This window comes from Mus caroli, chromosome 1 (assembly GCF_900094665.2).
Source record: "Mus caroli chromosome 1, CAROLI_EIJ_v1.1, whole genome shotgun sequence".
Lineage (NCBI taxonomy): Eukaryota > Metazoa > Chordata > Mammalia > Rodentia > Muridae > Mus > Mus caroli.
The window spans coordinates 67,506,229-67,533,733 of record NC_034570.1 but is presented as its reverse complement, the minus strand read 5'-3'; the positions used below and the strand labels follow the sequence as shown (position 1 = coordinate 67,533,733).

The window sequence follows — 27,505 nt, the reverse complement described above, 5'->3', positions numbered from 1 at the left end:
TTTTTTTTTTTTTTTTCCATCCTGGGGCTCAGCAAGTTTGGAGGCATGCTCTGGCTGGGAAAACTCAACTATCATGTGGCATCTGGGTGGGTGCATGTGTCATGTGTATGGGGGTAGATGGTAGCCTACGGTGGTGTTCTTAAAGAATGGATAAATAATGAATGTATAGAGGGGTAGATAAATATGTGGGTGGATGGATGGATGGATGGATGGATGGATGGATGGATGGGGAGGATGGGTGGGTGACTGGGTGAATGGATATGTGAGTGGGTGGTTGAGTGGATGGGTGGGCGGAGGATGGGCGGATGAGTGGGTAAGGGGATAGGTAGGTAGATGGATGTGTGGAAAGGCTGGTGGGTGGGTGGATACATAGTTGAGCGGGTGGCTGGGTAGATGGCTGGGTGGATGGCTGGGTGGGTGAGTGGATGGCTGGAAGGGACTACACAGTCCCTTCACTAATGACACCTTATTCCTGCGCAGATATGTGCACTACTTCAGTGGCCTACTCTCTGGCTCCATCAAAATGAACAACAAGCCTTTGTTTCTGCATCATGTGATCATGCACGGCATCCCCAACTTTGAGTCTAAAGGAGGTACCTGCCCCATCCCTTCCCTCCAGCCTCTATTTCCTTCTTGGGTGGTAAGCTGTAGAGTCATCTGGGCTTGTGTGGGGCTCTCAGCAGAGCTTAGTGAGCTCAACCCTACTCTGCAATGTCAGGTTGACACCTGGTCATGCCTGGTGGCAGAAGACACTGGAGGAGTGGATGTTTTGCCTATTTAAAATGACTGAGAAGGGAAGTTAGGCTTCCTTTATGTTCATGTTTCCTTCTTTTTATTTCTTTTTCCCTCCTTTCCTTCTTTGTCCCTCCTCCCTCCAACCATTTCTGGTTCTAACCTCACACTCCCCTCCCCTTCTCTGACAGGGTGCCGGCCCTTTCTCCGCATCTACCAAGCCATGCAACCTGTGTACACATCTGGCATTTAGTAAGTGGTCTGTGAAGGAGGATGGGGTGGGTCAGGAGGAAGGGAGAGCTGAGGCTGTTTCCTCAGCAGAGCTCCCTCGTTACCTCTCTCCCTCAGCAACATCCCTGGAGACAGCCAGGCCAGCATCTGTATCACCATTGAACCAGGGCTGCTCTTGAAGGGAGACATCTTGGTGAGCTCTACCCTCCTTCTCAAGTATCCCTTCTCTTGTCCTGTTCCTGACCTACCCTGGGGACATGGGACATTCGACTGTTCCCCTGCAAGTTTGAGTTTAGAACTGTGGGTTCCTGTATCCCTCCCAGACACACATCATCATGATCCAACTTCTTCCCTTGGAGAGAATATTCTTTCCCTAGCTTCATCTTTTGCTCTGGGACATCTTCAGGGAACTGCCACTCAGTGTGAACTGTGACCTTCTAGCTCTAGACTAGTGACAAAGACACTCCGAGTCCTAATGCCAATCCTGCTTGCCATAGTTTAAGGCACATTGCCTTTTTGAATGCCCACCTCTATTCGGGGAACACTGGGAGTGTATTATTCCCCACAACGCCAGACTGTTCCCCTTCTCTTCTGTTCTAGAAGTCTCCCAAAGAGCTCTGAGGTCTTTTTTGGTATTGCTGACCTCTCTCTTGTGGGTTTGGGGTGAGACTTGGGACTCAGCTGATGAAGCCAATCAGGAGGCTCTCTGAGACTTGACTTTCCCCCCTTTTCCCCCTTCTCATCCAGCTGAAGTGTTATCACAAGAAGTTCCGGAGCCCGGCTCGAGACGTCATCTTCCGAGTGCAGTTCCACACCTGTGCCATCCATGACTTGGGGGTTGTTTTTGGGAAGGAAGATCTGGATGAAGCCTTCAAAGGTGGGCTCCCTGATGGGGGCAGGATGGGGTTGCCTCTTCTTGTAGCAGGAGAGGAGCCCAGTGTGAGATGGTGTCGCAGATGCAGGAACCATCTTCTCTGAACCATGTGGTCTGTCCAGTCTCAGGGGTGACAGTGTGAGGGGACTGAAGGAGAATGGGACCAGTCAGGACTTAGGTTGGGGTGGCCTAGGAACGAGACCAAGCCCAGTTCCTTTCTGGTTCCCTGCACCCAGGACCTCTGGGATGTTTGTGCCTCCCACCTTTCTCTATTGCTTGCTCCATATTGTCTTTCTTTTTCTATCTGCCTTGTCCCCTGTAACCACCGGGAGTCAGTTTTCTAGTATTCCCAGGTGTCTTAATATTGGGATCAGTATTAAGTGCTGGAATCAAAGAGAAACATGATGTAGTTTCTGTCGTGATAATGTGAAAATGTCTTGTGGGGCCAGCTGAGGCTGGAAACAAGGATCCCGCAGAGGGGTGCATGTATGAAGGGATGGTGGCAATAAGGAGGAAGAAATTTGGTTAGGGGAGGCTGGAGTCTTCTACCCACTTAAGGCTCTGTCTAAATCATCTTCAGGTCTGGAATACACACACAGACACACACAGACAGACACACACAGACAGACACACACAGACAGACACACACAGACAGATACACACAGACATACACACACAGACAGATACACACAGACATACACACACAGACACAAACAGACAGACACACACACACTCATACAGACAGACAGACACACACACACACAGACACACACACAGATTCATGCTTGCATCCACTTGTACATTCATTCCTTTATTTACCTATTAACACACCATTCATCCATCCACCTTTCATCCATCCACTTGCATATTTGTTCTGTTATCTACACATTGGTCTGTCTGCCTTTTCATCCATCTGTCTGTCATTCATCTATTCATTCATCTATCATCCATCCATCATCTACCCATCCATCCATCCATCCATCCATCCATCCATCCATCCATCCACACACTCACCTGCTAATGCATGCATACATTGTCCACACATACATTCACCATCCACCCATTAGCATACTCACTCACCTAGCCACCCATCCACCAAGCATCATTTGTGTGTTAAAACATGGTAGACATGTTCTAGATCCTGGAGATACAAAGAGAAAACAGTTAAACCCCACCCTTGAGAGTCCATGGTTTCTCAAGACATAAACAAGAGTGAACTGGCGTTCATAGAGATGAATATATGCATAGCATGATGATGTCCCACAGAATAGATGTGATCTTTGTTGGAATCTCTTCCTACAAGGGGTGGTTGGTCATGTAAGCCAGCTGAGGCCCAGGCAGAGTGCATGGAGGAGCCAGTTCAGAGGAGGGATGGCCCTCCTGTGTACTCTGACACGTGGTAAAAAGGTTGTTCTGTGAGAACTCTTTGCATCCAAGCCAGGAGGACTGACATGGAAGGCCTCGTGAGTTTCAGGACAGATTATAATCAGTCTTGAGGGGGAGATGAAGGTGGAGTTGACAAAATCAAAAGGAGGTTGAGGAGAGACAGAGAGAATGAAATGGGGGTGGGTGTTTCCAGTTTCCTCTTGCATGGTGCTAGTCTGGCGAACCATCGAGAATCACCAGACCCACAAACGGAAGCCTTGCCAATATCTGTCCTAGTTAGGGTTACTATTAACGTGATAAAACACCATGGCCAACTTGGGGCTTGCCTTAGTTAAGGTTTTTATTGTTGTGAACAGACTCCATAACCCTGGCAACTCTTATAGAGAACATTTAATTGGGGCTGGCTTACAGATTTAGATGGTCAGTACATTATCAGCAAGGCAGGAACATGGCAGCATCCAGGCAGGCATGTCGCTGGAGGAGCTGAGAGTCTACATCTTGATCGGAAGGCCTCCAGGAGACTATCTTCTAGGCATCTAGGAGGAAGGTCTCCAAGCTCACCCGCAAAGTGACACTCTTCCTCCAACACCACCACACCTCCTAGTAGTGCCACTCTCCGGGCCAGGAATATTCAAACCACCACAGAGCTGGAGGCAAGCTGGGGAGGAAAGGGCTGGTTCAGCTTATCATCATCAGTTCATCATCAAAGAAAGTCAAGACAGGAACTCAAGCAGGGCAAGAACCTGGTGGCAGGAGATGCTGCAGAGGCCATAGAGGGTGCTGCTTACTGGCTTGTTCCTCATGGCTCTCTCAGCCTGCCTTTTCAGGACCACCAGCCCAGAGATGGCACCACCCACAATGGGCTGGGTTCTCCTCCATCAATCACTAATTAAGAAAATTCCCTCCCGGCTTACTTACAGTTCAGTCTTACGGAGGTATTTTCTCAGTTGAAGCTTCCTCTTCTCCAGTGACTCTAGCTTGTGTCAAGTTGACATAAAACTAGCCAGCATGGTGTCTGAGGGAAGCCCCAAGTCTGATCTCCATAATTTCAATACTCATGGGATGGAGGCAGAAGGAGGGCAGGAGGTTGAAGTCAGTCCTTAACTACATAGTGAGTTCGGGGCTAGCCTGGGCTACATGAGAGGCTATCTCAAAATATTTTTTTCACTTTGCATGTACAGTTTCCTCTGTGAAAAAGGCAAATGTAGACATGTCATTGTATTATTAACCATGTATGCATGTGTGACTGAATTCTTTTCTCTTTGGGAGTCTGTGGCCCATTTTCTGTTTTCCTTTTCATTTCAGATGATCGATTTCCTGATTATGGCAAAGTGGAGTTTGTCTTTTCCTATGGACCAGAGAAAATTCAAGGTATAGACCAGTTGCCATCCCTCCCCTGCACCTTCACCTGTCCCTGTATCACTCTCAGCATCTGCACACGGTCCCTCTATAAACATGATGTTCCTTGTGATTTAGAGCAGGCCAAGGTAAAGTTCCCAGCTACACCTGACCCAGCGCCTTACTTTCTATATAACAAGAATAAATGCAGACAGTGAGGCGCCAAGGTGACTAAACTGTTCTGGTCCCTTTAGGTCACCATCTTGTTATAGTCAGAAACTGAGGGCCTTGGCAGATGGAAGACACCCCCAGAGAACATTCAGGGGTGCTGGGTGGATTGTGGGTATTTATGAACTGAAGTGGCTCAACCTGAAGGCCAGTTTAATAATAAACAGGCTGTCTTCTTCTAGACTCTAAATACAGAGTCCAATTGCTCTTCATCTTATTTGAGAACAGAATGGGAGGAGATGAAGTTAGGTTACAGGCAAAGGAACTCTGGGTAGACTAAAGAAAGGACTGCCAAGCAAGGAAAATAGGCTACCTTGAATGGCCTGACTAGCTTCTGTGCTGACTCTGAGGATGTAAAAGAGAACTGGCCTGTTCTTACAAATGCATGTCTAAAGTAGGGGACAGGGGCAGGCCTGGGATGACCTTTCCAGTCTGTGTCTTTTCAAAGTCACAGTTGTAATTTCCCTGCTGTCCCCACCTATGGGTTGTTCAGGATAAGCCTGCCCCTTCTCCCTTCTCCAGTCTCCAGGGTAGACCCTTGCTCCTGCCCCAGGGCAGTACATGGGTGGGTGCTTGCTTTCTTGTGTGTGTGTGTGTGGTGTGTGGTGTGTGGTGTGTCTCCCTTTTCAGTACCTTGTCCTGATTTACCCTTCTGACCTAGTCTGGGACGTCCAGGGTCTGCAGGCAACCCAAGTTATTGTCCCACCCTAGACATCCAAGAAAACAAGCGGGTACCTCAGAGATGACCCACTGGAGCGCTCTAGCCTTTTGTTTTACTACATGCTAATCTCTTCCTGTCTCCTGCTGGTTCCCCATAGGCATGGAACACCTGGAGAATGGGCCCAGTGTATCTGTAGACTATAACACTTCCGACCCCCTCATCCGCTGGGACTCCTATGACAACTTTAGTGGGCATCGTGAGGATGGCATGGAAGGTAGGTGACCCTTGGCTGCCAGGCTCTTGATGAACTGGCCAGCCCTGGCCTGTGTAACCTTAGTTCTCTGGAGTACCCATAGAGGAGGTGGCTTTAAGTGTAGCTGTCAGTCCTTGTTCCGTCTCTTTGGAACCTGCCCTTGGGTAACTCCAGGCCGCTCTCTGTGTTCCTAGAGGTCAGAGCATGGATACATAGAAGCAGTATTTGGGGTCTAAGAGCTTGCATGGAGATCCAGCAAAAGCATCTAGAACTCAGTGTGGGGTTTCAAGATGTTAAAAAAAAAAAGCCACAGAGTAGACACGTGGCTGCAAACACCAACATATTCCATAGTCTGTGGCAGTCCATTAGTCCATTTGTTTGTTTGGAGGGACGAGGGGTGGAGCCTGTGAAAAGAGTTTGCTAGACAGCACATGAAGCTAAGTGACCTTGCGATGGCCCCTTGGCTCTGGCCCTAGGTTTGCTTTCTGATTCATCTACAAGATGGCAGAACGTTAGAGGGTCCCCTGTATCTGTTTTTAAAATTGGGGCAACTGAGATCTTCTGAAAGGCAAGATTAGGACTTCCTCCTCAGACCCAGGCTGTGCCTTCTTAAGGACACCAGTGCCAAACCCCTTTCCCCACCAAAGCTTCCTTTGTCGATGGAGTTGAACTGGGGAGGAAAAACGTAGCCTGGGACTCTCACTTGTTTACCTCTGTATTGATGTCCCCTGTCATCCTCGTCCAGGCAGCCTACTCAGTACTGCTCTATCCAGAAAGCCATGCTACAGACATCAGTAGCTATCAGAGAGGCTGGAGGAGGGAAGGAAGATTAGAATTCAGAGGTTCCATGAAGGGAATATATGTGCAACACCACAGGTTTGGTGGTTTGCCCTTGTATTCTCTCAGGGAGCCTTCATCTCCCACTGTGGCCACCCCACACCCCCAGTTCCCATCTTCTGAGTGGTGGAGTGGCCTGGGCCTGGGGTAGAATTGAGGATGGAATCAATCGTTTCGGAAGCTGCTGCCAGCCTCATCATTTCTCATTTTGGGGAAGTTTGCATTTTTAACAAGAACACTTGGCAATTTGAAGGCATTTTTAATGCCTCACCATCTCCCTGGTGCAGATGCAATGCAGTGATAAATGTTAAAAAATATTTCATGAGCTCTGAAGTGCCAAGAGAATCAAAGGTAGAATAATTAAGGACCAGAAGGAATGGATGGTGTGAGCCTGAGGGAAAGAAGGAGAACAGAGGGCCAGGGTCTGAACAGGGAAACCTGGGGTAGCAGGTGGATTCAGAGGACAGGCAGGACAGACAAGGGAATGTCATGGCTGGCTCTGCAGCCCTCATCCCATGATCTAATTCCCTAGTAAAGAGATGGAGCTGGCAGGACCTTAGGCCAGTTAAAAGGTCAGCTGGTCCTATCAGGACAGAGGGGCTCCTATTTGCAGACAGAAAAGCTGGCCCTCTGCCCATAGAGGGGCAGATCAGGACTCTGCTGTCCCTTTCCTTGCCTGGCCTGACTGAGCTGAGGCTGGGATGGTTGCCAGGGAATAGCTATTCTGCACTCTGACTGTGTGCTCCTTGCTGCCTGCCCCTGGACTGCATTCCCCCTGGGCCTAGAGACCCCAGGGCTGCCCCTGGCTGAGGCCCAGAGGAAGAAAGATGCCTTTTTTTGTGGCTAATGGTCAAGAGGGAAGCGGGGACCTCTTATCCCCTTAGTTGTGGGAGAGTGTGGTTTATCTGCGCCTACTCTGGGAGCACGAGACAGTGAAGGAACAGAGGAAAGAGATGGGAGCCCATATTGAAAATAGGCTCTGTCTGCCATTGCTGTACGTCTATCTGCACATGTCTCTCTCTGTATGCTTGTATCCCTTAGTCCTCTCATGTGGAATCGTAAACATAATAGAGTAGGACCTGCCTTAGTGGTTTTCTTTTGCTTTAGCCAACTCTTTCTTCACGTAGCTACCATGCCCCGCAGCCTGTGACCCAGAGGGGAAGGATGGCTCAGCCCTGGGTTTCTGACTGGGGAGAAGTGAGGGTCCTGGGTCTCCTGGGTTGTGGTGGAGAGTTATCTGGTCCCTGCTTCCCTCCTCCTCAAATCTGCCCACACCTCTCTCAGGGTTGGTGTGGAGGCTGCCAGCTTGGCCTTGGCTGACACCACTGTGTGAGCCTCCAGGAGTCCCATTAGTTCCTTGGCTTGAGTTCTGAACCCCCATGCCCTGGTCCCAGCACCCCTTAGGGTGGGGACAGGGCTTTGTTTTTGCCTATGCTGCACAGAGCAGTGTCCAAATTCTTCCAGAGGGTTCCAACACACCACTCTCTGTAACAAGTTTCAGTAACAGGGTGGGGATGGCTCCTCTGTTTCTGAGGAGCCAGGAAGCCAATTTGCACTGGTGCTCTCTGCTTGATGTCCTCTGACTCCTTGGTCATCAACTTGTTGGGAGTAAAGATTAGGGAGCCAGGGCTGATGCTGGCTAAGTGGGAGCATGGAAGCAGATTCTCAGACTGGACACCAGGGTGATGGCAGAAGAAAGTTCATCCCAGGCCTAGTGAGGATGGCAAAGATGCTGGTATCCATTGCTTCTGGATTTTGTTTGTGTGAGGTTCCCAGATGAGCCAGGGCGGGTGGCCAGGGGTTTGGTCTGATGTCCAAGCTTTCTTGGTTTTCTGGGCTCTGGGGAGACCATATATTTTCTTAAGGGAGAGTTCTAACCCTCTTCAGTTCTTCTGTCTCAGCTAAGAGGAGTCCCTTATCTACAGCCAGGAGTCTCTGGTCTGGGTGACTATGGAGGTAAGGTTGTCCAAGGACTGACTTCTTTTTTTGGGGGGAGAGAGATGGGGGGTAGGGTAGGGGAAGATACTACAAACAGGCAGCAAGTGAGAAGAGAAATGCAGAGGTATGACACAGAGAGATGGAGAGGAAGATCTGGTCTAGGAGGCCTGAGATTTGGGTCCTGGGCATCCCTGGTGACCCCTTCCTGTGGCTCTTCAGTTTTAGTCTCTATAGAAATAGGATATAGGCGTGTCTTCTCATTTTGAGCTCAAACAGTGTTTCCTTTGGGGCTTATGAGAGGTTGAGATGATCCTAACTTCTCAACTCTTGAGCTCCAGCGTAAAGAAAAGGCAGAGTGGTTGTATCAGTCAGCACAGGCCAACAGATGCTGCAGTAACAAACAGCCCCATTCACATGGCTTCCTCCAGCCAAGTATACTTCCTGCTCAAGGTGTCTGTGTATTGAGGATGAGATGAGGCCTCTGTTCCTTACAGTTTTCCTGGTAAAGGTGGTTCCATCTAGAAGTGTCTCTCATCGCTGCCACCACAGGAAGAGGACTCTGATGTGTACTAGACTCCTGCCAGGAACTGACCTGTTCTTTCTGCTCACATTTCATTGGCTAAAAGAAACCAAGGTCTATGTCTAGCTATCTAGCTCCAAAGGGGGCTGGATTATGCATGCACAGAAGACAGAAAACTTGAGGACAGGTAAAACAGACCGCTCTGTACTGTAGAGCCCCAGTGTGGAATCTAAGAGTCAAGTGCTTTGTTTGTGAGCTCATGTGTAAACCTGTGATCCTTGGTGAAGCCACTGTGCCTCTTCTGAGACCATGTCTGTAAAAAAAACTGTACCATAACAGGACCTTCCACCTAGAGGTGGTGTTCAGAGTCAGTGAGGGTCAATGCCAGAAGTTCAGCGTTTGCTAAGTGCTGTGCTGGCAGGACTCTGGGTTAGTGGTGACCATGGGTCTGTGGTGACCGTGGTGGAGTGGATAAGACAAAAGATGGGGTTTTATGAGTCCTGCCCTCCTCAGAGGTCCTTGTCCCCTTTCCCTCTACTCTTTGGGAATCATCTACATCTGGGCTCTGAGACTCTTTTGAGACTCAGGACACTTGCTTCCAACATCAGGAGAGTTACTCTTCCCCAGCTTCCTTATCGATTCAGATTCAGATTCCTTATCAATGAGTTAAGGGGGCTGGATTCCTAAAGGGGCTTCCAGCTCTAAACCAGCCATGATGATGGTGCTGCTGCTGCTACTGGTGATGATGGTGGTGGTGGTGGTGACAGAGTGATAGCACAGTTCTGGGTGCTGGGTACTTTTGGTTAACCCTCCTTCCCCCAGATATCATTGACTGAGCACTATCTTGACTACCTGGACCATGTAGGAAGTGATCATAAAGCCACTTGGTTTTGTTCACCTCTGCCCTTTTGCTCTTCTCTGCACTTCTCTGACACCATGACGATAAGGCTAGTCCTGTCTTATCTCTGGTTACTCTGGCACGATGGAATCCCTAAAGCGCTGGTAAATTCAGACTTCACATTGGAGTTGGCTCCTCTTCTGGTCATCACTGTGCTGCATTTACACACATGTGTGCCTGTGGCGGGTTGTATGTGTTTGGTATGCATGTGTACACATGCATGTGTTTGTGTGTGTGTATTTGTGCTTACAGAACATAGAAAGTTTACTAGTCCTAACTTGAACATTTCAAGGTGGGAAGAGAAGAACATTTATGAACGTGTATGAACATTCTAGAACTTGCTTGCCTGCTACCACTGAGAAGTTGGGCAAATAACCATTAGAATCGGAGGTCTGTGGATTTGTGACTCTTGAGTTCCTTGTCATCAGGTCTGGAAACCTCTCTGGCTTGTAGAGTCTCTGGCTGAAGCCCACATGCTGCTCCCACTCCCTCCTGGTGGGAGGCCAAGCTCTTTCCTCCCTCCAGTTCCTCCCACTAGGGTCCTGACTCTCAGGAGATCCCCTAGGATAGAATCTGAGGCAGCCCAGGCTATTTCAGCCTTGTACCATAGAAGACCTTTGGCAAGTCTGGCTTCAGCGGCTGAGACTCAGGTGGCCGGTGCGGGCCACCAGACCTGCCCACCAGCAGCCCCTGTCCATCCAGCTTGGAGCAGCACTACAGAGAGGAAGAAACTACGTCTCTATGATGTTCTTGTATCCTCTGTGTTCTGCTCTGAAGCCCCTAGGGATGTGTGGGTTGCAAGGTTTATTACACAGAAAGGCAAGGTTTCCTCATCTCTCAGGAAGAGACGGGCTCCCGGTGCTTGGGTCCCACTTTCCTTCAACCCTAGGGCACAAGTCAGATGACAGAAGACCCTTGATGGTGGCCCTACTCCCCACCCCAGGCATAGGAGTGGGGAAGCTGGGGAGTAGGAGGTCTTCTGAGCTGCCACAGTGCAACAGAGGGAGAGATGTGCACCTTGGGAATGGGGCCCTGGGCACTCTGTCAAGGCATCTGCAATTCTTGGCTTCCTGAAACTTCTCCCTGAGATGCAGGACATGCCTGTTAGAGTGTGAGAGGCAGATTTCAGATGACCCCAGAAAACACAGGGTCTGCCTGTGTTTTTCAAGGATGTGTGTTGAACACCTGGGGTTCAGCCTTAAGGGGCTGATTTTGTTTGTTGTTTTTGAGTGAAGGTCCTTATAGGCATCTCAGGTTATCCTGACACTGATCATGTTGCCCAGGCTAACCTCACACTTATTGTGGGGTCCAGCGTATTAGCTGTTATGTGCCTCTCCCCATCTGCTCCTCGTGTGTGTGTCTGTGTGTGTATCTAATATACTCAACAGAAGAATCTTATAGAGGGAAGGGGTTTGGGCTCATGGATTTAAAGGTACTTCAGCCCATCATGATAGAGATGGTGTGGCAGTAAGAGACAGCTCTTCCATAGCAGCAGGAATGGGGGAGGTGTGGTGTGGGAGAGGACCCATCCAAAGGCTGAGACCACTGGATCAAGGGGTGGCATCACTTTCAAAAGCCAACCTCTAGCAGGCGGTTCCCCAGACATGTCCTGCTCCTAAAAGCCTTCAAAATCATCCACAAGCAGGGGGCCAAACATTTAAGACACAAGTATGTGGAGGCGTTCCAGATTTAAACATGATACCCAGGTTAGTGTTGAGACTGAGATGTCCTGCCTTAGCCTCCTGAGTGCTGCACCACAAGGCTGGGCTCTCAAGCTGGATTTTGCTAAGAAATTGTCACTGGGTATTGAAGAAGTCAGCTCTTCTGGGCTGTGACTTTAAGATAGGTGGGAGAAGAAGGAGGGAATGAAAAGCTGTTGATGGAAGCCTCTGTTCTTGATATGTCACATCCTGTGGGATGGTTTGAGTGAGCCATCTGGTAAGACTTCTTCTGGTCAGCCATAGCGGAGAGACTGGCTTTGCCCTCCTGGCCCCTTGGGCAGAGAGACACTGAGGTGCTAGGACTCTGTCTCACTGGGGGATATCTGTAGTGACATTGACATGCATATTGATGAATTGGCTGCTGCTCCTCTTCCAATCCCTCAAATGAGGAATCTTCTCCAATATGCCGGATCAATCTGTGGATTCAAATACAAGTTTGGTGTGACCTTGTTGGTAGAGGACACAACCCCCACGCCCCGACACCTGCCAGCCACCTGCCTAGCATTGCTCCCTGAAGGCTGGGGACTGTCCTGTCCTAATGCCCTTGGTCCCTCCGCTGGCCTGCCCTGCACTGCTGCTGGCAGGCTTGGGCAGCAGCCTGTGTCCGGAGCATGGGGTAAGCCGATCCCTTTGCTGCTGAATGAGTCTTTGGTCTCCCAATCTCTGCCATCGGGTGGAGGTGGAAGGCTGGAGCCATACTCTGAGCAGTGCCAAGCCCGCTGCCAGCAGCCCAGTGCCCAGATAGAGGCTGGGGACAAGGAACATGTGCTCTGTCCCCTCAGACCCTGCTCCTCTTCCTCTCCTGTCAGACCTGGAGATGAATGGATGCAGGTTAGCCAGCCCTGGCCCAGGGTACCATCTCCAGTCAGAGCTAAGAAATGGAATTTAAGTTCTCATTGATCACAAGCTTTTCTGACCCATCAAATATGCTGTCTATCTAGCCTCCCTCCCTTTCATCCTCTCTTTCCTCCCTCCTGCCATTCCTTTACCCTCCCCTTACTCACCTTCCTATGCCCCATCCTTTCTTCCATCCATCCTCCCCTCCTCCATCCTTCCTTTTGTCCTCCATCAGTCCTGACGTCCCTCCTTCCCTCTCTCCCTCCCTTCCCCTTTTCCCCCATCTTTTCCCCTACTTCTTAATCAGTCACTTACTATAAGTGGTAGGTACTAGGTTAGACCTGGGGTTTATAAAGCCAAGTTTGGGGACACTTAGGGATGTGGGGATGGGGGTGTCACATAAGTTTCTCAGCTACCTCGAGAATGCTCATTGCCTCCCTGATGTTGAAGATACTTTCTGCCTTGTGATTTCAGTTTTTGAGAGGCCCCCCTTTTTAGGAGAGTGTCTGATGGTGCTGTAGTAGAGCAAGCTGTGACCTCTTGATGGGTAGGCTCTGTCTAGCAGGCCAACGGCACTTACAGATCCTGGGATCATGCCCACGGATACGCCTCTGGGCCCTCACATTTCCCTGGGCAGTGGCAGTTGTTATGACCTGTCTCTAGTGGTTGTTGACCTCTAGAAGGGGCTTCAGTCTGCCTTAGAATCCAGCCCTCAGTGGGGAGAGTGTTAATTCTGGATTCTGGAGTAGGCTTCTCAGTACTGGGGTGTCCCTCCTCCCTGCTTTGGGGATGCCTGGCCTTGCTCTCCCTGTCCTGAATGTTTGCCTGGGCTGACACTTGAGGCTGGTGCACAGGGTCTGGCCTCTGGCTTGCTGGTGAACAGCTCCACAGCCGACTGGCTTGGTCTGCCCTGGCCACTTCTCCCCATCAGCAGCTTTATTAAGGAGTTGCTCCATGCTGGGGCCCTCCCAGAGGCCTTTCAGCCTGCAAAGCCCAGCCCTTCCTGCTGCGGAACCCCACCCTCTGGGGTCAGTCTTCTTGCCTGCTTTCTGTCCCACTGACAGTTTGGGGGCTGTTATAGGGAAATTGTTTCAAGGGATGGAGATCTGGCAGAGGATCAGTCCTTTCCCTAATGCCATCCCTCCCTCCACTTCCCTGGCTGCCCATGGGTGATTTATCTCTTCTGACTGACTCCCTTTCCTTTCCCCACCCCTCCCTGCCAGATCCTCCAAAGCCCTGTGAAGCTTATGGCCTCCAACAATAGGCTGACTCTACCAAGACTATGGAAGTGCCTCTGAGTGTCCGGTTAAAGGAGGGACTCAGTCTCAGGAGCACCGGTCACTAGGCAGACAAGGCCTAGAGGGTTGCAACATGGGGTTGGAATTTGGGCTGCTTTGGTCTAGTCTCCGCTCTGCATCTTGCCTTCTGTTGGCCCTGGGCAAGGTGCTTAGCCTTTGAGCCTCAGTATTTCCATCTTTGAAATGGAGAGAAGGAAAGCAAGCACCTGACTTGGGACAATGTCTTAGTCTAAGTCTTAGAGAGAGGTTCATCACAAAGCCAAGGGGCTTTGTAAAATACTTCCGGAAGTGAGTCAGGCCACCTTCTTGCCACACCAGCTTCATATGAAGCAGACCTCTGGCTCCATGTCCAGTGTTGATCACACTGTCAAATGCAGGCTGTATCCCCTGGCTGGCTCATCTCTTGGGTGTTCCCCTCCCAGGCTGGGTCTGTTTGCTGTCCATCACGGCCCAGCCTTGAGTTCACTGTATTGAATGTAGGAGAGGGGAGCCCAGATCACCTGTGGTGTTTGGTACCTGGGCTCCTCAGGTACATTTCCCCATTCACTCCCTAGGCGTTTGCTGAATGCCTATGGAATGCCAGCCCCTTGGTTTTCCAGATGCCAAGGACAGGACAGTAAAGGAAACAAGACCCCAGGGTTTCTATTTTTAGTGGAATTAGTGGGTGGGGTGATGGCTTGGTAAAGGGCTTGCGTGGATCTGTGTTTCATCCCCAGGACCCATGTAATGCCTGGCATGATGGTGGTGTGTGCTTCTTATCCCAGCATGGCTGGCCAGAAAGAGGAGGACCCCTGAGGCTTGCTGGCTAGATAGCTCCGCCTACTTGACGAATCTCAAAAACAAAACAAACAAACAAAAAGTAGGCAGAGCCTAAGGGGCAGCATCTGAGATTGGCTTCTAACCTCCACACATGTGCACACATGCACACAAACCTGCACAAATGCACGCACAATCAGAATTAAAAGCACAGGGTAAGAAGGGAGCTGAGTATGTTAGGAGACAAGAGAAACTTGAACTCTGCTCTTGAAAGAGTGGGGTGGGCAGTCAGCATGGCGATTAGAAATTTAAATCCAGGGATTAGCAACCTGGGCCTCACTGAGGGGATAGCACAGGTATATAACATTCCAGTGGCAGGGATAGCATGGGCAAAGGTCCTGGGGCAGGAGCTCAGGATGTTTAGTAACCATAAGGTGGGGGGCGGTGTGGCTGAAAAGGAGGCTGTGATAAAAGAAAGGTCCATCGAATGGGGCCAGGTCACTTAGGGTCTGGTCACCATTGTGAGGATTATAATGACTTTTCCCTAACTTTTCCATCAAATGGTAGATGATGAAGATCTTTCCAAATAGCACACGAAGAGGCTTCTCCCTTTTTGTAGCTGCGTAATATTCCACTACGCCTATGTGCCATGTTTTATTCATTAGTATTTTCTTTAAAACCTCTGTTCAAGTAACGGATCTTTCAGGTTATTTCCAATCTGCCTTTTCTGTTTCTAGAAAAAAAACAATGCTGTCAAAGGTTGTCTTGGGGACGTACTGCTTTATTTGTGCAATTCACAGGACACCTTTCTCAGGGTTTCAGGCCGTGACAGATTGGCCTCCTTAAAGGGCTGTGCTAATTGATACTCGCTGTCAGAGGGCAGTCTGCTCCCACCCCTCTGAGTACCCCCGAAGTGAAATCCTGCAGAAAGCCGAGCCCTCCTTCACCTCTGCCCACTTTCCTGAGAGCTAGGTCGTTTTGCCTCTGCCTCATAGACGGAAGCTCAAGCACAGAGGTTATGACTCCCTGCTAGTGTTTGCACAGCCAGATGAGGGATGGAGCCTGAGTTCTGGGCTCGCTCTTCACCATCCCAACACTTCTCCTCATATCTTCATGTGCCCAGAGGTCTGGAGGAACCCTGCCCTACGGTCCTGTGCACCTTTGAGTTTGAACGCCTATCAACTCACTGCAGACCAGTGGCTGGCAGGCAGGAAAGGCCAGCTTTGGCAAGCTGGGACAAAGCTACTGTTTCTCTTGCCCCTTCCCATTTCCAGCGTCAGAGGGGCAGTTTGGGAGTCAGGCGGGGAAGGGGTAGCTAATTCTGCTGTGGTGGGGAGCTGCCGCCAGTGCAGCAGGCTCAGCTCACTCAGGGATTAAGTTTCAGCATTTCTCAGATGGAAACAAATTGGCCTCTTTATTGCTCTGCCTGGCCTTTGGGACCACTCTCGGCTGGTGCATATTTACAGACTTCCTGTAAGTCACTGGTTATGTCCTAGCCCCAGGGCAGAAAATAGCCTCAGAGGAACGAGCCTTTAGCCTGCGGCAGGACCAACAGGAGGGGAGAAACAGGTGTCCCAGGCGATTAGTACCTGGCTGAACATCTTCCTGAGGGTGGGCATGCCTCCAAGGATCTCCCACTGTGCGGTGGGACAAACCAAGGCCAGCCACAGTCACCCCTTGGTACCCTTGCTTGTGACCTCCCCATCTGATGTCATTGCTATCTGATAACACCTTGCTGAGGGAGGACTCTCTACTGCATGGTGGATGGCTAGAGGGAGGAGGGCAGAGGTTGGCATGAATTTTAGCTGTAGATGAGGATGGAGGTCTGATAACTGGAAGAACTCTTTTGTAGTTTGGGGGTAAGAAACAGGAATGGGTGATTTTCCTCTTTCTTCCCTCTTTCTTTCTCTCTCTCTCTTTTTTCCTTTCTTTCTTTCTTTCTTTCTTTCTTTCTTTCTTTCTTTCTTTCTTTCTTTCTTTCTTTCTTTCTTTCTTTCTTTCTTGTAGACAGGGTTTCTGTGTTGTTCTGACCATCCTACAACTCACTCTGTAGAGCAGACTGGCCTTGAATGCAGAAATCCACCTACTTCTACTTCCTGAGTTCTGGGGTTACAGTCATACACTTCCATTGCCAAACTTCAGGATGGCTTTTCTTGAAGTTGGAGTGAATTTTTCCACCTTCAGTGCACCTGTGTGGGTGTCATGAGTGGCTGTGGCTAGTGTCTGTGAAGGAACATGGTGACTTCTAGAGTTCCCTGACACGATTCGCTTTCCGTGTAAAGAGGACGCCCTGTCTTCCACTCCAGACTCCCTGTTCCCACTTCTCTCTTTTCTTGAACCTATTTGCACCCAAAGCTTCTCCCACAGGGACATAGTTCTTCCCAGGGCAGAGCTGGATGCCCTCCAGCCCTGCTGGCTCCAGCTGGATTCTCCTTGTTGGGTGAGCAGAGGCAAAGCTGGCTGCAGCGGAAGCCCTCACTTCTCACCGCCCAGTTTCCCGTCTTGACAGCTGTCACTGACGCTTGTCTGAGGCTTTCGCTCTATGTAGCTTTGATTGCTTGGAGGGGTGGGGGGAAAGCCAGCAGCAAGCATAAAGCCAGCAGCAAGCATTCTTTGATGTCGGTTCTGTTCCCCGCCACCCCCCACCTCCAGGCCAGTGAGGTCAGACTTCGATATGAAAGCAAAAGCTTTCCTCAGATCTTTCCTCTCCCTTCCTCCCTCAAGGGCCCCTGTTGTATGAACAAAGGTTGAGAACTACTGCGTCCCCACAGGTGCTCCCTGTAGGATGCCAGGGCGGGAAGGGCCAGAGCTGGGCCAGGGGGCTGCCTCCCATCCAGGAAGGTTCCCTGTGGGGTGGAGGGCTTGGTCGGAGTGGGTCAGTTCACTCATCACAGGAGGGAACTGCCTGGTTTAAAAGGGAATACAAACCATCTGTGTCTGCTGCTAGTCCACACTGATCCCTCCACACAGGTTGTATACCGAGTCCCCGGATTACTGTGTAGAGAACTCCACGGACCATTCCACACAGCCCTGTCTAATGGGCTGAAACCCGTGGACTTGCAGCCCTTACAGTGAAAGCTTAATTCTGAAGGCACACAGCTTCTCGGGCCCCTGGTATGTCAGGGATGCCAAGAGGCTGTGTCATTTTGCATGAAGCATTGAGATTGGCCCACTCATGAAGCTGGGTCCTTATGTGACTGTGGGCTGCCCAGAGTTAGTGCTATGCGGTTTTCGTCAAGCTCATAGCCCTCCTGGGGGGTACATGCAGTTCCCAGGGAGCCCCTTCAACGCACCTCAATACTGGCCTAGTCACTGGTGTATGGGTGAGTGGTTCTGAGATGTCACATGGTCTCATCCATCTTCTTCACATGCCATTGGTGCCTCTGAGCCCTGTCTGCATGCCTCCCTGTCTCCTTTCTGCTGCTTCTTTGTCTTGGAGAGCAGAAAGAGCGTGTGGCCAAGGCCATCTTGAGCTAGTGCCTAGCTATTGCATTGGGCTGGCAGTTATGGAGGCCAGTGAAAGACACCTGGTCAGGCTACAGGCATTGATTCAGTCTCCTTTGCTCCCCGAACTCATCTGTCCTTCTCTGCCTTCTCCTCCACCTTCCCGGATGAGGATGCTTCTGGAGCACGTCTGTGCTGAGAGCCGTGAGGTGAGGAGAGGCAGGAGGGCTACGGACAGATGTCCCTCTACCCCTTATCTTTCCGATGCATATATCTACTGGGAGCTGACAGTCCCCCTCCTGCATAATCTTATCCTATTCCCAGGGAACATATCCCCAGACTGGCTCTGCCTGCTGCCTTCCTGGAATAGGTATGGAGACCCCCAAAAGGCTGACTCTCCATAGCCTGTCCTACCTCTGTAGCCCTGAGCTGCACTTCTTCAGGTCTTTTGGGCTACTGTATGTGGGGGTAGGGTCCTAGGGCGTTCTGAGAGTATGTTTCTATCACACACACACACACACACACACACACACACACACACACACACACACAGCCTTGGTGCGCAGTCAGCTCAGGCAGCAGGACCTCCTCCTTTCTTTCTCAGTGTCCTTCCCTCTCCCCCTTCCTTCCCTTCCCTCCCTGCACCTTCAGCACCTTGCTGCCATGTCTGTCATGGGGTGGGGGATGCTTCTTCCTGCCCCCACCCTTCTGACTATGCCTGCTGCCTCCTTGATGATCCTGGGTTCGCTCTAGAACAAGACATTTTAGAGCTCCAAGCTTTCCTCTGTGTATTTTGCCACAGTGGAAACTAAACCAGCCAAGCTCATGCAGTAGGCAGCTAAATTGGAGTCCAGTCTGTTGGGAAGTCAGCTTCTCCCCCCTGTACTCTCTTCCCTCTGTCTAGCTCAGGTCTACCTGCTATATGCCAATGGCATTTCTTCCCGCTATAACCCACCATGCTTCTGGCTACATATTCCCTGGGTGACAACCTTATCTGGTGCTGCATGTGCCCCTGCCCCACTCGCGCACAGACTATGAAGTAGCTCTCCTGGGGATAATGTTCTGTTTCAGTCCTAACCCCAAGACTAAGTCAAAACACTCAACCATTTTGTCCTTTAAGAACAAGGGTCAAGGGGCTGAGAAGGTGGCTTAGTTGGCAAAGCCAACTTATAAGCATGAAGACCCCAGTTCTATTTCCATGTGCAAACCAGGGGTGGTTCGTAGGTGTTTGTAATCCCAGTGATGGAGAGGCAGGCATAGAAGGATCCCTGGGGCTCAATGACCTCCCCTCCTCCTTAACTTACTTGGTGAATTCCAGGCCGGTGAGGGACACTGCCTCAAAAGAAAAAGGGAGATAGTACCTGCGGAAAGACCTCTGAGATTGACCTCTCACCTCTACACACTCACAGGCACACAGGTACATGCTCACGCTCCCAAACGCACACATGTGCGCACACAGAGAGAAAGAGAAGAGGCATTAACATTGAACAAGAGCCAAGAGCCAGGCCTGGGGAGATGCTTCTACACCTGTCAGTGGCTAGAGAGAAGGGAGGGTTAGGACAGCAACAGGAAACAACAGTGAGAAGGGACCTAGCCTATCAAAGTTGTGGCCATGGTAACCTGAGCTCCCTCCCCCAGATCCAGACTGGGCCAAGGCTGTCCTGGGAAGGATGAAGTAATCAGACTACAAACTGAAGCTGCTTCTCTAGTGAGGTGTGGCCCTCTAGTGTCCCACCCTCTTTGTAGCGTTTGACCAGCTGGAGGAGCTTGTGGTTCTTGTGTGTGTGGGGGGGGAGGTGCTTCTAGGACCCTCCAGCCACCTCCCCCTGTTCATGTGTCCCGGATCTGGCAGCTGGGGTGGCTTCCTTCCGGGAGTCAGTGGCTGAGTGGTGATGTTGGCTCTGGCTCTAACCATCTGTGGGGACCTCTGCTTCCCAGAGTTGGATGGATGGGATCGGGTGGACCAGCCACTGAACTCAGGATGTCCCCTGGGCTGTAATTCTAGGAAATGGCCTGGGATAGCTGCCCACAGTGGCAGCAAATCTGGGGACTCGATGAATCCTGGGTACTTGGAGGCAGCCAAAGGTCTCTAGGTCTATCTTCCTGTCTCTAGAATCTAGAGCGTATGGATAAAGCTACCATGCTCAGGGCTGCTTCGTGCATGGTTGCAGGGAATGCTGGGAATGCTGGCTGCTTCAGGGTCAGAGCAGAGTTGTACTGAGTAGCTTCACTGCCTCAGTGACATCACACTCTCCAGGGGCTGGGTCATTCCGTGAGACGCTTGTCTTTGCTGCATGCCTAGCAGATGATGGGTTGGCCTAGGCAATGGGGTTAGGTGGACTCTGAGGCTGTGTGATTAAAAAGTGTGGCTTCCAAATTGTACAAGGTAGCATACTTCTCATGTGGGCTGCTGTAGACCCTCCTCCTGAGAGTGACAAGGGGCCCTGGGGAGCAGATCCTGTGACACAGATAAGCTGGTGAGGGAGGACTGTCCAGGGGGCTCAGAGGACATTGCACACCCTGGATACCACTAGGGCTCTCATGGGGGACATTGGCTTGTTCAAAGAACACCATAAAGTCACTTGAGAGATGATGCGAATGGGAGCCAAGAGTACCTGTTTCTGTTTCTTAGAGATAAGGTGGGCTTTCGTGGGGGATGGTAAGATCATAGTAGGAAGCTTTTGATTTCACGAGGAGCATCACTGGGCAAACCTGGCTGTGCCCATAAGGGCATTTTAAAATTCAGATTCTCAAGCCATTGAGAGTTCTGAAGGTGGTGTCTGAAGTCAGGGTCTCCCTCCCTCTGTCCTTACCTTGTTCCCGTCCCCTGGCTCTTTTTTTTTCTTTAATAGAGGACTTTACTATATAGCCCAGAGTAGGCCTGAACTTGCTTCAGTCCTGTGTTAGCCTCCCAAGGGAAGGCTGTCCATCCAGGCAGTATTTAGGGGATTCTTCAGGGGGCTTCTATTGCTTTCTGAAGGCCATTTGGTTAGGGCCATGCTTTGCACTTGTTCTTGTACCTACTGTTTCCATGGCACTGTACATGGGCTAGAATGCTTTATAAACTGACTTCAGGAGTATGTATATTGTGATATATATATATATATTAGAAAAAGGTAACCAGGCACATGGTATGGTGGTGCACATCTCTCATCCAAGCCCTTAGGAGGCAGAGGCAGAGGCAGAGGCAGAGGCAGAGGCAGGAGGATCAGGAATTCAAGGCCATCACCTAGTGAGTTCAAGATCAGCTTGGGCTACATAAGATCTGTTATCAAAAGATTTTTTTTTAAAAAAAAGTCAAAGGAAAAGAAAAATGTGTATAATTCACATAGGAAGTCTGTGATCTCATGGGGTTTGGTGCTCAGAACTGGTTCAAGTTAAATTTATTTTAGTAATTCACAAAATACTACAGATGGTGTTCAGATGGGCAGATGAAATCAAATCGGGCTACTGCGGTGGTGGCTGGGTGGGGACAGAGATGTCGATGGGGGCTCCTTAACCCTTTCAGGAGCCTGGGCTTTGTTGGTTAGTTCTAGGAGGTTCTGTGGTGACAAGAGGACCTTTGCTGTAGGCCCTGTAGACTATGGTCTCCACCAATTTGGAAATTCAAGATATGGGGTACTTTTTGTAGCCCCCTCCCTATCTTTAACAAGTTGTTAAAGTCCAAGGACCAAGGCTATAGCTTGAGGAGAGTGTGTGGCCTAGCATGCCCAAGGCTCTGGGTTTGGTTTCTAGTCTGCAAAAACAAACGCTGGCATGTGACACTGGCTGCCCGCCTTGCTTGCCCAGCCGTGTCATCAGTGAAGGCAGGGCAGGGGACCTACTTCTGGGCCTCAAGTCACAGCTTTTTGTTCCTCCCTTTATATTTCCTCGATATTCTTAGGGAGCAGATGGCAATTGGAGGCAGGAAGTGAGCTAGTATGTAATGGCTCGGGACAGTGGGAGCTGGAGAGACAGGTGGTCTTCCTCAGTCAGGTGCTCTCCCTCCTCAGCTGCAAGGACAGATACAAAGTTGCTACAGCCTTGGGCAATGGAAGGACCTAAGAGTCACAAAGGAACAGGGGCCAAAGGAGGGGATAGGAGGAATCTTCCAGAAGAGAAACTAAGTCCCCACTGGCTTAGGAATTATGTTGGAAGTTTCAGTTGTCATCCCAATAAGTCACAAACATAGAGGACCTGTTGTCCTGAGGCCATCCTCTGGGATTTCACCTTTTAGAGCAAGCCAGGCATGTGCTGGGAACTTCCAGGCACCTGCCTGTGTGTTGCTGAGTGGTTGGCCACACATCTGGTTGGCTGAGGATGACAGTGGGCATCCTGAAAAAGTGGGACCCTCGGAAAAGTGGTCCTGACACTTGCGACCACCACAGAGGGCAACCAAAGACACTAATAGCCATGCAGGCAGTTGCAGGCGGTTGCAGGCACTCCCGTCAGACACCCACAGGCTTTCTGGGCAGCCTCACTCAGTCTGTGTCAAGGTTGCTGGGCCAGAAGCCAAAGCTGTTGGGACTTGTGTTCCCCTCCCAGAGTTCTGTCCAGGGACACCCCAGCCTGCTCTGAGACATATGGAGCCTTTTCATTTTCTTCTTCTAAGTGACGGAGGTGTCCTGGTTCCTAGACTCTGCTTGGAGGTGGTGGGAGAAGGGGTGGGGAAGAGAGGGGAAGGGAAAAAAAACCTTTCCACCTTACTGGCGGCAACTGGAGAGTTGTCGGCTGCTCTGCCTGCCGTTTGCTGGGAGTGGGAAAAATGTGGAAAATTTGGAGAAAGAAATCTCAGTCACTCACATAATGCTCCTTTCTCCCAAGGTCTGGTAGCCTTGCCTGTCCCTTGTCCCTTGTCCCTCGTCCCTTTGCTCTGGAGTGGTGGGGATGGGGGTGGGGTGAAGGTGGGGGCTGACTCTCCCCTTGTTTTCTGAAGTTTGGAGCTGCCCTTGGTTGGAGACTGGGCTGGGAGACTGGAGCCAAACCCCTGTGCTGGGCAGGTTGAGCTGGGATTGAGGTTGGGGCTGGGTTGGGACTCTAAACAGGGCCGAGCAGGGCCAGGCTGGAGGGGAAGCCACCGTGATGTCATTCAAGAGCTGCATAGCTGCAGGATGATAAGTGAAACCCAGGGGACCCAGCTGGCTGGGATTACAGACAGAGCTTGATCCCACAGGCTTCCTACAAGCCAGAATGAGCCTGAACCGAGAGGGGGAGAGAGCGAGCTAGAGTGGAGGGAGGGAGGGAGGGAGTGTGTGTGTGTGTGTGTGTGTGTGTGTGTGTGTGTGTGTAGGGCCAGTCAGCACTGGCTCCTCCCACCCCTGACAGTCCCAGGGAGCCTGAGGAGGACACTCAGCCTGAGAACTGTAGCCTGCCGGGCTGGGCAGGAAATTACTTTAAACTTGAAGCAGAGGGGACAAATCAGAGTGTTCCCACAGCCTTTCTCGGCTCTGTGCACAAGGGTAAGTAAGTACAGCTGTGCGGCTGTCCATGTGTTTCTCCTGGGTAGGTCTCTGCTGGACCTGGGGTGGGGGCTTTCTGCCTGGAGCCTAGAGTCTCTCTGACCTGATCCCAGGAGGGTGTGCGACTGTGCAGAGCCACCTCTGAGTGCACTGTGCCAACCTTGCTTGCTGTCTCCTCCGGAGGCACTCTCTGGGACATGATACGGCTGCAGCTTTTGGTGGAAGGTTAGCTGGGTGGAAGAGCACAGTGGGTCTGAGCTGTCCGGCCTCTCTGAGAAATGGTTCATCTTGAGTCCATTGGGGTGGGCAGAGAGAATGCCGTAGGAACCTACCATAGGCGGTGTGTGAAGTATTATTTGGGGGCACTCTTCTATTTTGTAGTTGAAACTGTGAGATCCCTAGAGCTGACCCTAACACTATTTTTCGTGGCTTTCTCCTCATCTTCATTGGCCACTCTGCTTTTTCTCTGGCCAGAGCTCTCTGAGTGCCCAGGCAGCATCCTGGCCTGGCAGAGGACTTGGTAGCTATTTTTACCATCCTGAATGTGCCTGGACTATCTGGTGCTCAAATAGGCGAGGGTGGGGAGTGGGTGCGCCAGGCTCTGGTTATAGCACCAGGCTGGGGAGTCAGGTGCCAGAACTGCTCCTTGGGACAAGACAGGAGGAGTCTGGCCAGGGAAATTCACATTTGTCCTGTAGACACCGCCCCGATGTGTCACCCGGGTAGGTAGGTCATTTGCATTCTACCGAGGGTCCCTGCTTGGTAGACTCAAAATGAAGGTCACAGCCACCACCTCCCATTTCCTCCCTCTGGAGGGCATGGCATGAATCCAGTTGGGATGGTTTGTGGGAACAGCACCTCAGGTCCTTCCTAAGGAAGGCCTGGGGACACATCTGTCACCATCATGGTATTAGACGCCCTATATCGTATCAGCTTGAAGTTCTCGGTTTCCTATCAGAGCTGGAGTGCCATCCTCCTTCTCTTCTTCCTCTTGGGTACCATTATTCCAGCCATCTTCACTGTGGACCATCATGGAGTTAGGAACAGTGGACATGGAACCAGGTGTCAGTTTGACATCTCTTTTCTTGCCGAGTGACCTTTGGCTGCCCTGAGCCTGTGAGCACCACTGTCAGCCTATGAAGCAGGAGAGTGGGTGCCTTGGGCCTTTCAGCTCTAAAAGCCTGAGGCTTTTAAAATGGTTCCCTTTTGCTCAGGTCTGAATTCAGCTACCCCTGAGTCTAGAGTGGTGGTGCTAGACAGGAGATGCCATCTTTTCCCTTCTTCCAAAGTTGACTTCTCTACTTTTATGGCCAGAACTCCAGATGCTGTCTCTGGACTCTGGGTCACCCACTGACTCTTAGCCTTTCTTTTGCTTCAGCAGGATGGGACAGCATCCCCACCCTTCCTGGATCCATGGAGGTGGGTTGTGTGTGATGTCCATGAAGCTATTCACATAGAGGGCAGAAACTCTAACCTGTGTAGAGACCACAGCAGCCCAGTCCTGTCCTATCTTGCTTGTTTTCTATAAACATGAAAGTTCTTTCAAATGCATGCTGTTCAGGGTGGGAAAAAAAAGACACACCCAGGCTCATCTGTCCCCTATCTATAAGAATCCAAGGTCCAAGCTTGTCTACATCACACCAATGGACAGCTGTCTAAGTGAACCTAGATCCCCTGGCTGGTGCCTACCAATTCCTTCTTTTTCCTGTTTTCCAGGCTGTGTCCCCTCTGTGGTTTCCTTCAGAGGTTTGGGTGTGGCCTTGCAACTTCTCATTCTACTGGTCTTAAGACCCCAGAGATTGCTCATTTCTCTGGAGAATTTCCCAGAGTTCTCTACAGCCCGAGCTAACATCCCCCTAGACAGCTAGATGAAAAGGTTACCCCAGGTAGAGGCCAGGCTGACCACTGAGCCTTGGAGGTCCCTGCTACCCAGGCCAAGCCACTTCAGGAGCCCCTGATGTTGTTGGGCACAGGCATTGCTTCTCCCTGGTCTCATCCTTCTCCTGTAGGTTGGCTAAAGCTCCTTGGGGAGCTTAAAACTATGGGCGGGAAGCTTCTAGATCTCCCAAAGTCTTGCATCCTGTCACTGCAGCCTCCTCTTCTGCATGGAGCTTGGGTTCTTCACATGAGTCCTGAGTGTTGGATACCCCAGAAGCAGCACCTCAACTTTTAGATGAACATGTCTTAACTTGGGGCCCATTGATAGACTTTGAAGTGCTCATTTACTCCCTAAGCGATAGGCAAAACACATGTACATTAAAAAAAATGTAGAATTTCATCAGATATCCCACGATGTCCTTGGCCAAGGAGAGTGATTGTCCTCTGGCCTGTAGTGTGACTTGGGAGGTCTACGAGTTAGGCTCTACCTAAGTCAGTCCGCAAGCACTTGGTCTCTGCTGTGAAAGAGGAGGGATTCCTGCTTCATGAATATGTTCATTGTGGTGCTCTTAGGGAGGACCCTTTGGGAATGGCTCGAGGTCCACCTAGAACCCCTGATTGTTTACTGGGGTTTATGACAAAGACACCTGGCGATTGGCAGAAGTATCCAAGTTTTGGTGGCTACTTAGATGTAAGGCAAGTAGGATTATGGGAGTGCCTGATATGTACAGGTTGTATTCTTCACAGAGATATCCTATAGGGTCACATTGAACTCCAGGATATAGAGATTCCATTCATATAGATCACATGGGGTCTGGCACCATGTGGGTACCAGTGCTAGACAGAGAAAAGCTAGAGGCCTCTCTTTGGGGGAAATACTCCGATTCTTGGAGAAGACAGGCACAGTTGTCGGTAGTGGCTGTGCAGTGTGTGGTGGCTTCTACACAGGGCAGGGCAGTGGAAATGGGCTAACCCATGGGAGGTTCCAAAGAGGCTGCTACTGGGTCTGAAGGAGGAGACCAAAGGGGCAGGAGCCGCAGGAACAGGGCGAGTAAGGGCCTTTGTGGATGAAGAACAGCATGTGCCGCGCGCCAGAGAAGAGCACAGAAATAGCCCAGCGAGAATAGAGAGAGTGGAGGCCATGCCGGGTGTTGAGGGCGGCAAAGAGGAGGATTCAAAAGGCAGGCAGGGCCAGATGATAAAGGGTCTGGTGTGCCCATCAGGAGGGCTGGGCTTCACCCTCCGGTAAGGGAGCTGCTGGAAAATGGAAAGCGAAGAATGGAGAGAGGAGAGAGTGTGCTTGGGTGTGCCAGGCCTTGCTCCAGGGGCTTAGCTCTTGAATGCTGCCACTCAGCAAACCCTTGAGTAAGCATCCAGACCCTCACATGCAGACTGGAGGCCGCTCCAAAGTGGCTTAAGTACTTGATGCAAGCTGACGAGGCCGTTTTAAGGCAGGGGCTGTTTTTCTGAGTGAAGGGAGTGCCGGCTGCGGGGGTTAGAGGAAGGTATACTTTGCCTCCGTTTCAGAGCCACATCTCCCTGGCCCTCCTGGTCACTACCAGTGTCTGCTGCTGGTTACCACATGGTACCCATTCCATGCCTCCACCCTAGTCTTTAGCATCTCCATGGCTGGTTCAGAGCCGGTGGAGAAAGGTGGAACACAGCCCAAGCTTGCTTCCCAGCTGCCTCTTGGCCCAGCTTCACACACCATCTTTAATCTATCTCCCAGTGTTACTTTTCTTTCTTGAGACTCAATGTGTAGCCTAGGATAGCCCCAAGCTCAACATCCTCCTGCCTCATCAGCTACCTGAGTGCTGGGATTAGAACCTGTACTATCACACTGTGCCTCCGATCTTACTTATAAGGAGCGCAGATTCCCCTCCACAAGGCTCTATTTACCTCTAAACCGCCAGGGTCCGGGGTGAGCACAGCACCTCTTCCGCTTGGCACTGCATTGATTCCCTTGCCCATCAGGTGGTCAATGCTGCTTTGGGTAATGTTTTCCAATGAATCGTTATTTGCTTGACATGGACCCAAAGGACTTTTTATCACTCGGGGCCCCATCCTGAAACCGTTCACAAATCATTCACTCTTCCAAACACCTGCTGGCTGCTCAGGTTGAGTTTCTCCTGCAGAGGGTCCTCCTTAAAAAGGGGGTGACTTTCTCCAAGCCAGTCAGGCCAGCACCTCATACTCTCCAAGGCTGGGCTGTCTGTCTCCATGGCTCAACAAGCAAT

At 50.8% G+C, this 27,505-nt stretch overlaps 1 protein-coding gene across 15 annotated transcripts in view; it reads left to right on the top strand.

Moving 5' to 3' along the window:
• The window catches only part of Tns1 (tensin 1), a 213,655-nt gene that overhangs the window by 137,001 nt on the left and 49,149 nt on the right, over window positions 1–27,505 (top strand). For all 15 annotated transcript variants that reach the window (XM_029474293.1, XM_029474288.1, XM_029474282.1 and 12 more), the window contains 6 exons: window positions 481–593; window positions 924–984; window positions 1,081–1,156; window positions 1,711–1,840; window positions 4,529–4,594; window positions 5,608–5,724. In XM_029474293.1, the coding sequence (XP_029330153.1) occupies window positions 481–593; window positions 924–984; window positions 1,081–1,156; window positions 1,711–1,840; window positions 4,529–4,594; window positions 5,608–5,724 (563 nt within the window). The remainder of the gene's footprint in view (window positions 1–480; window positions 594–923; window positions 985–1,080; window positions 1,157–1,710; window positions 1,841–4,528; window positions 4,595–5,607; window positions 5,725–27,505) is intronic.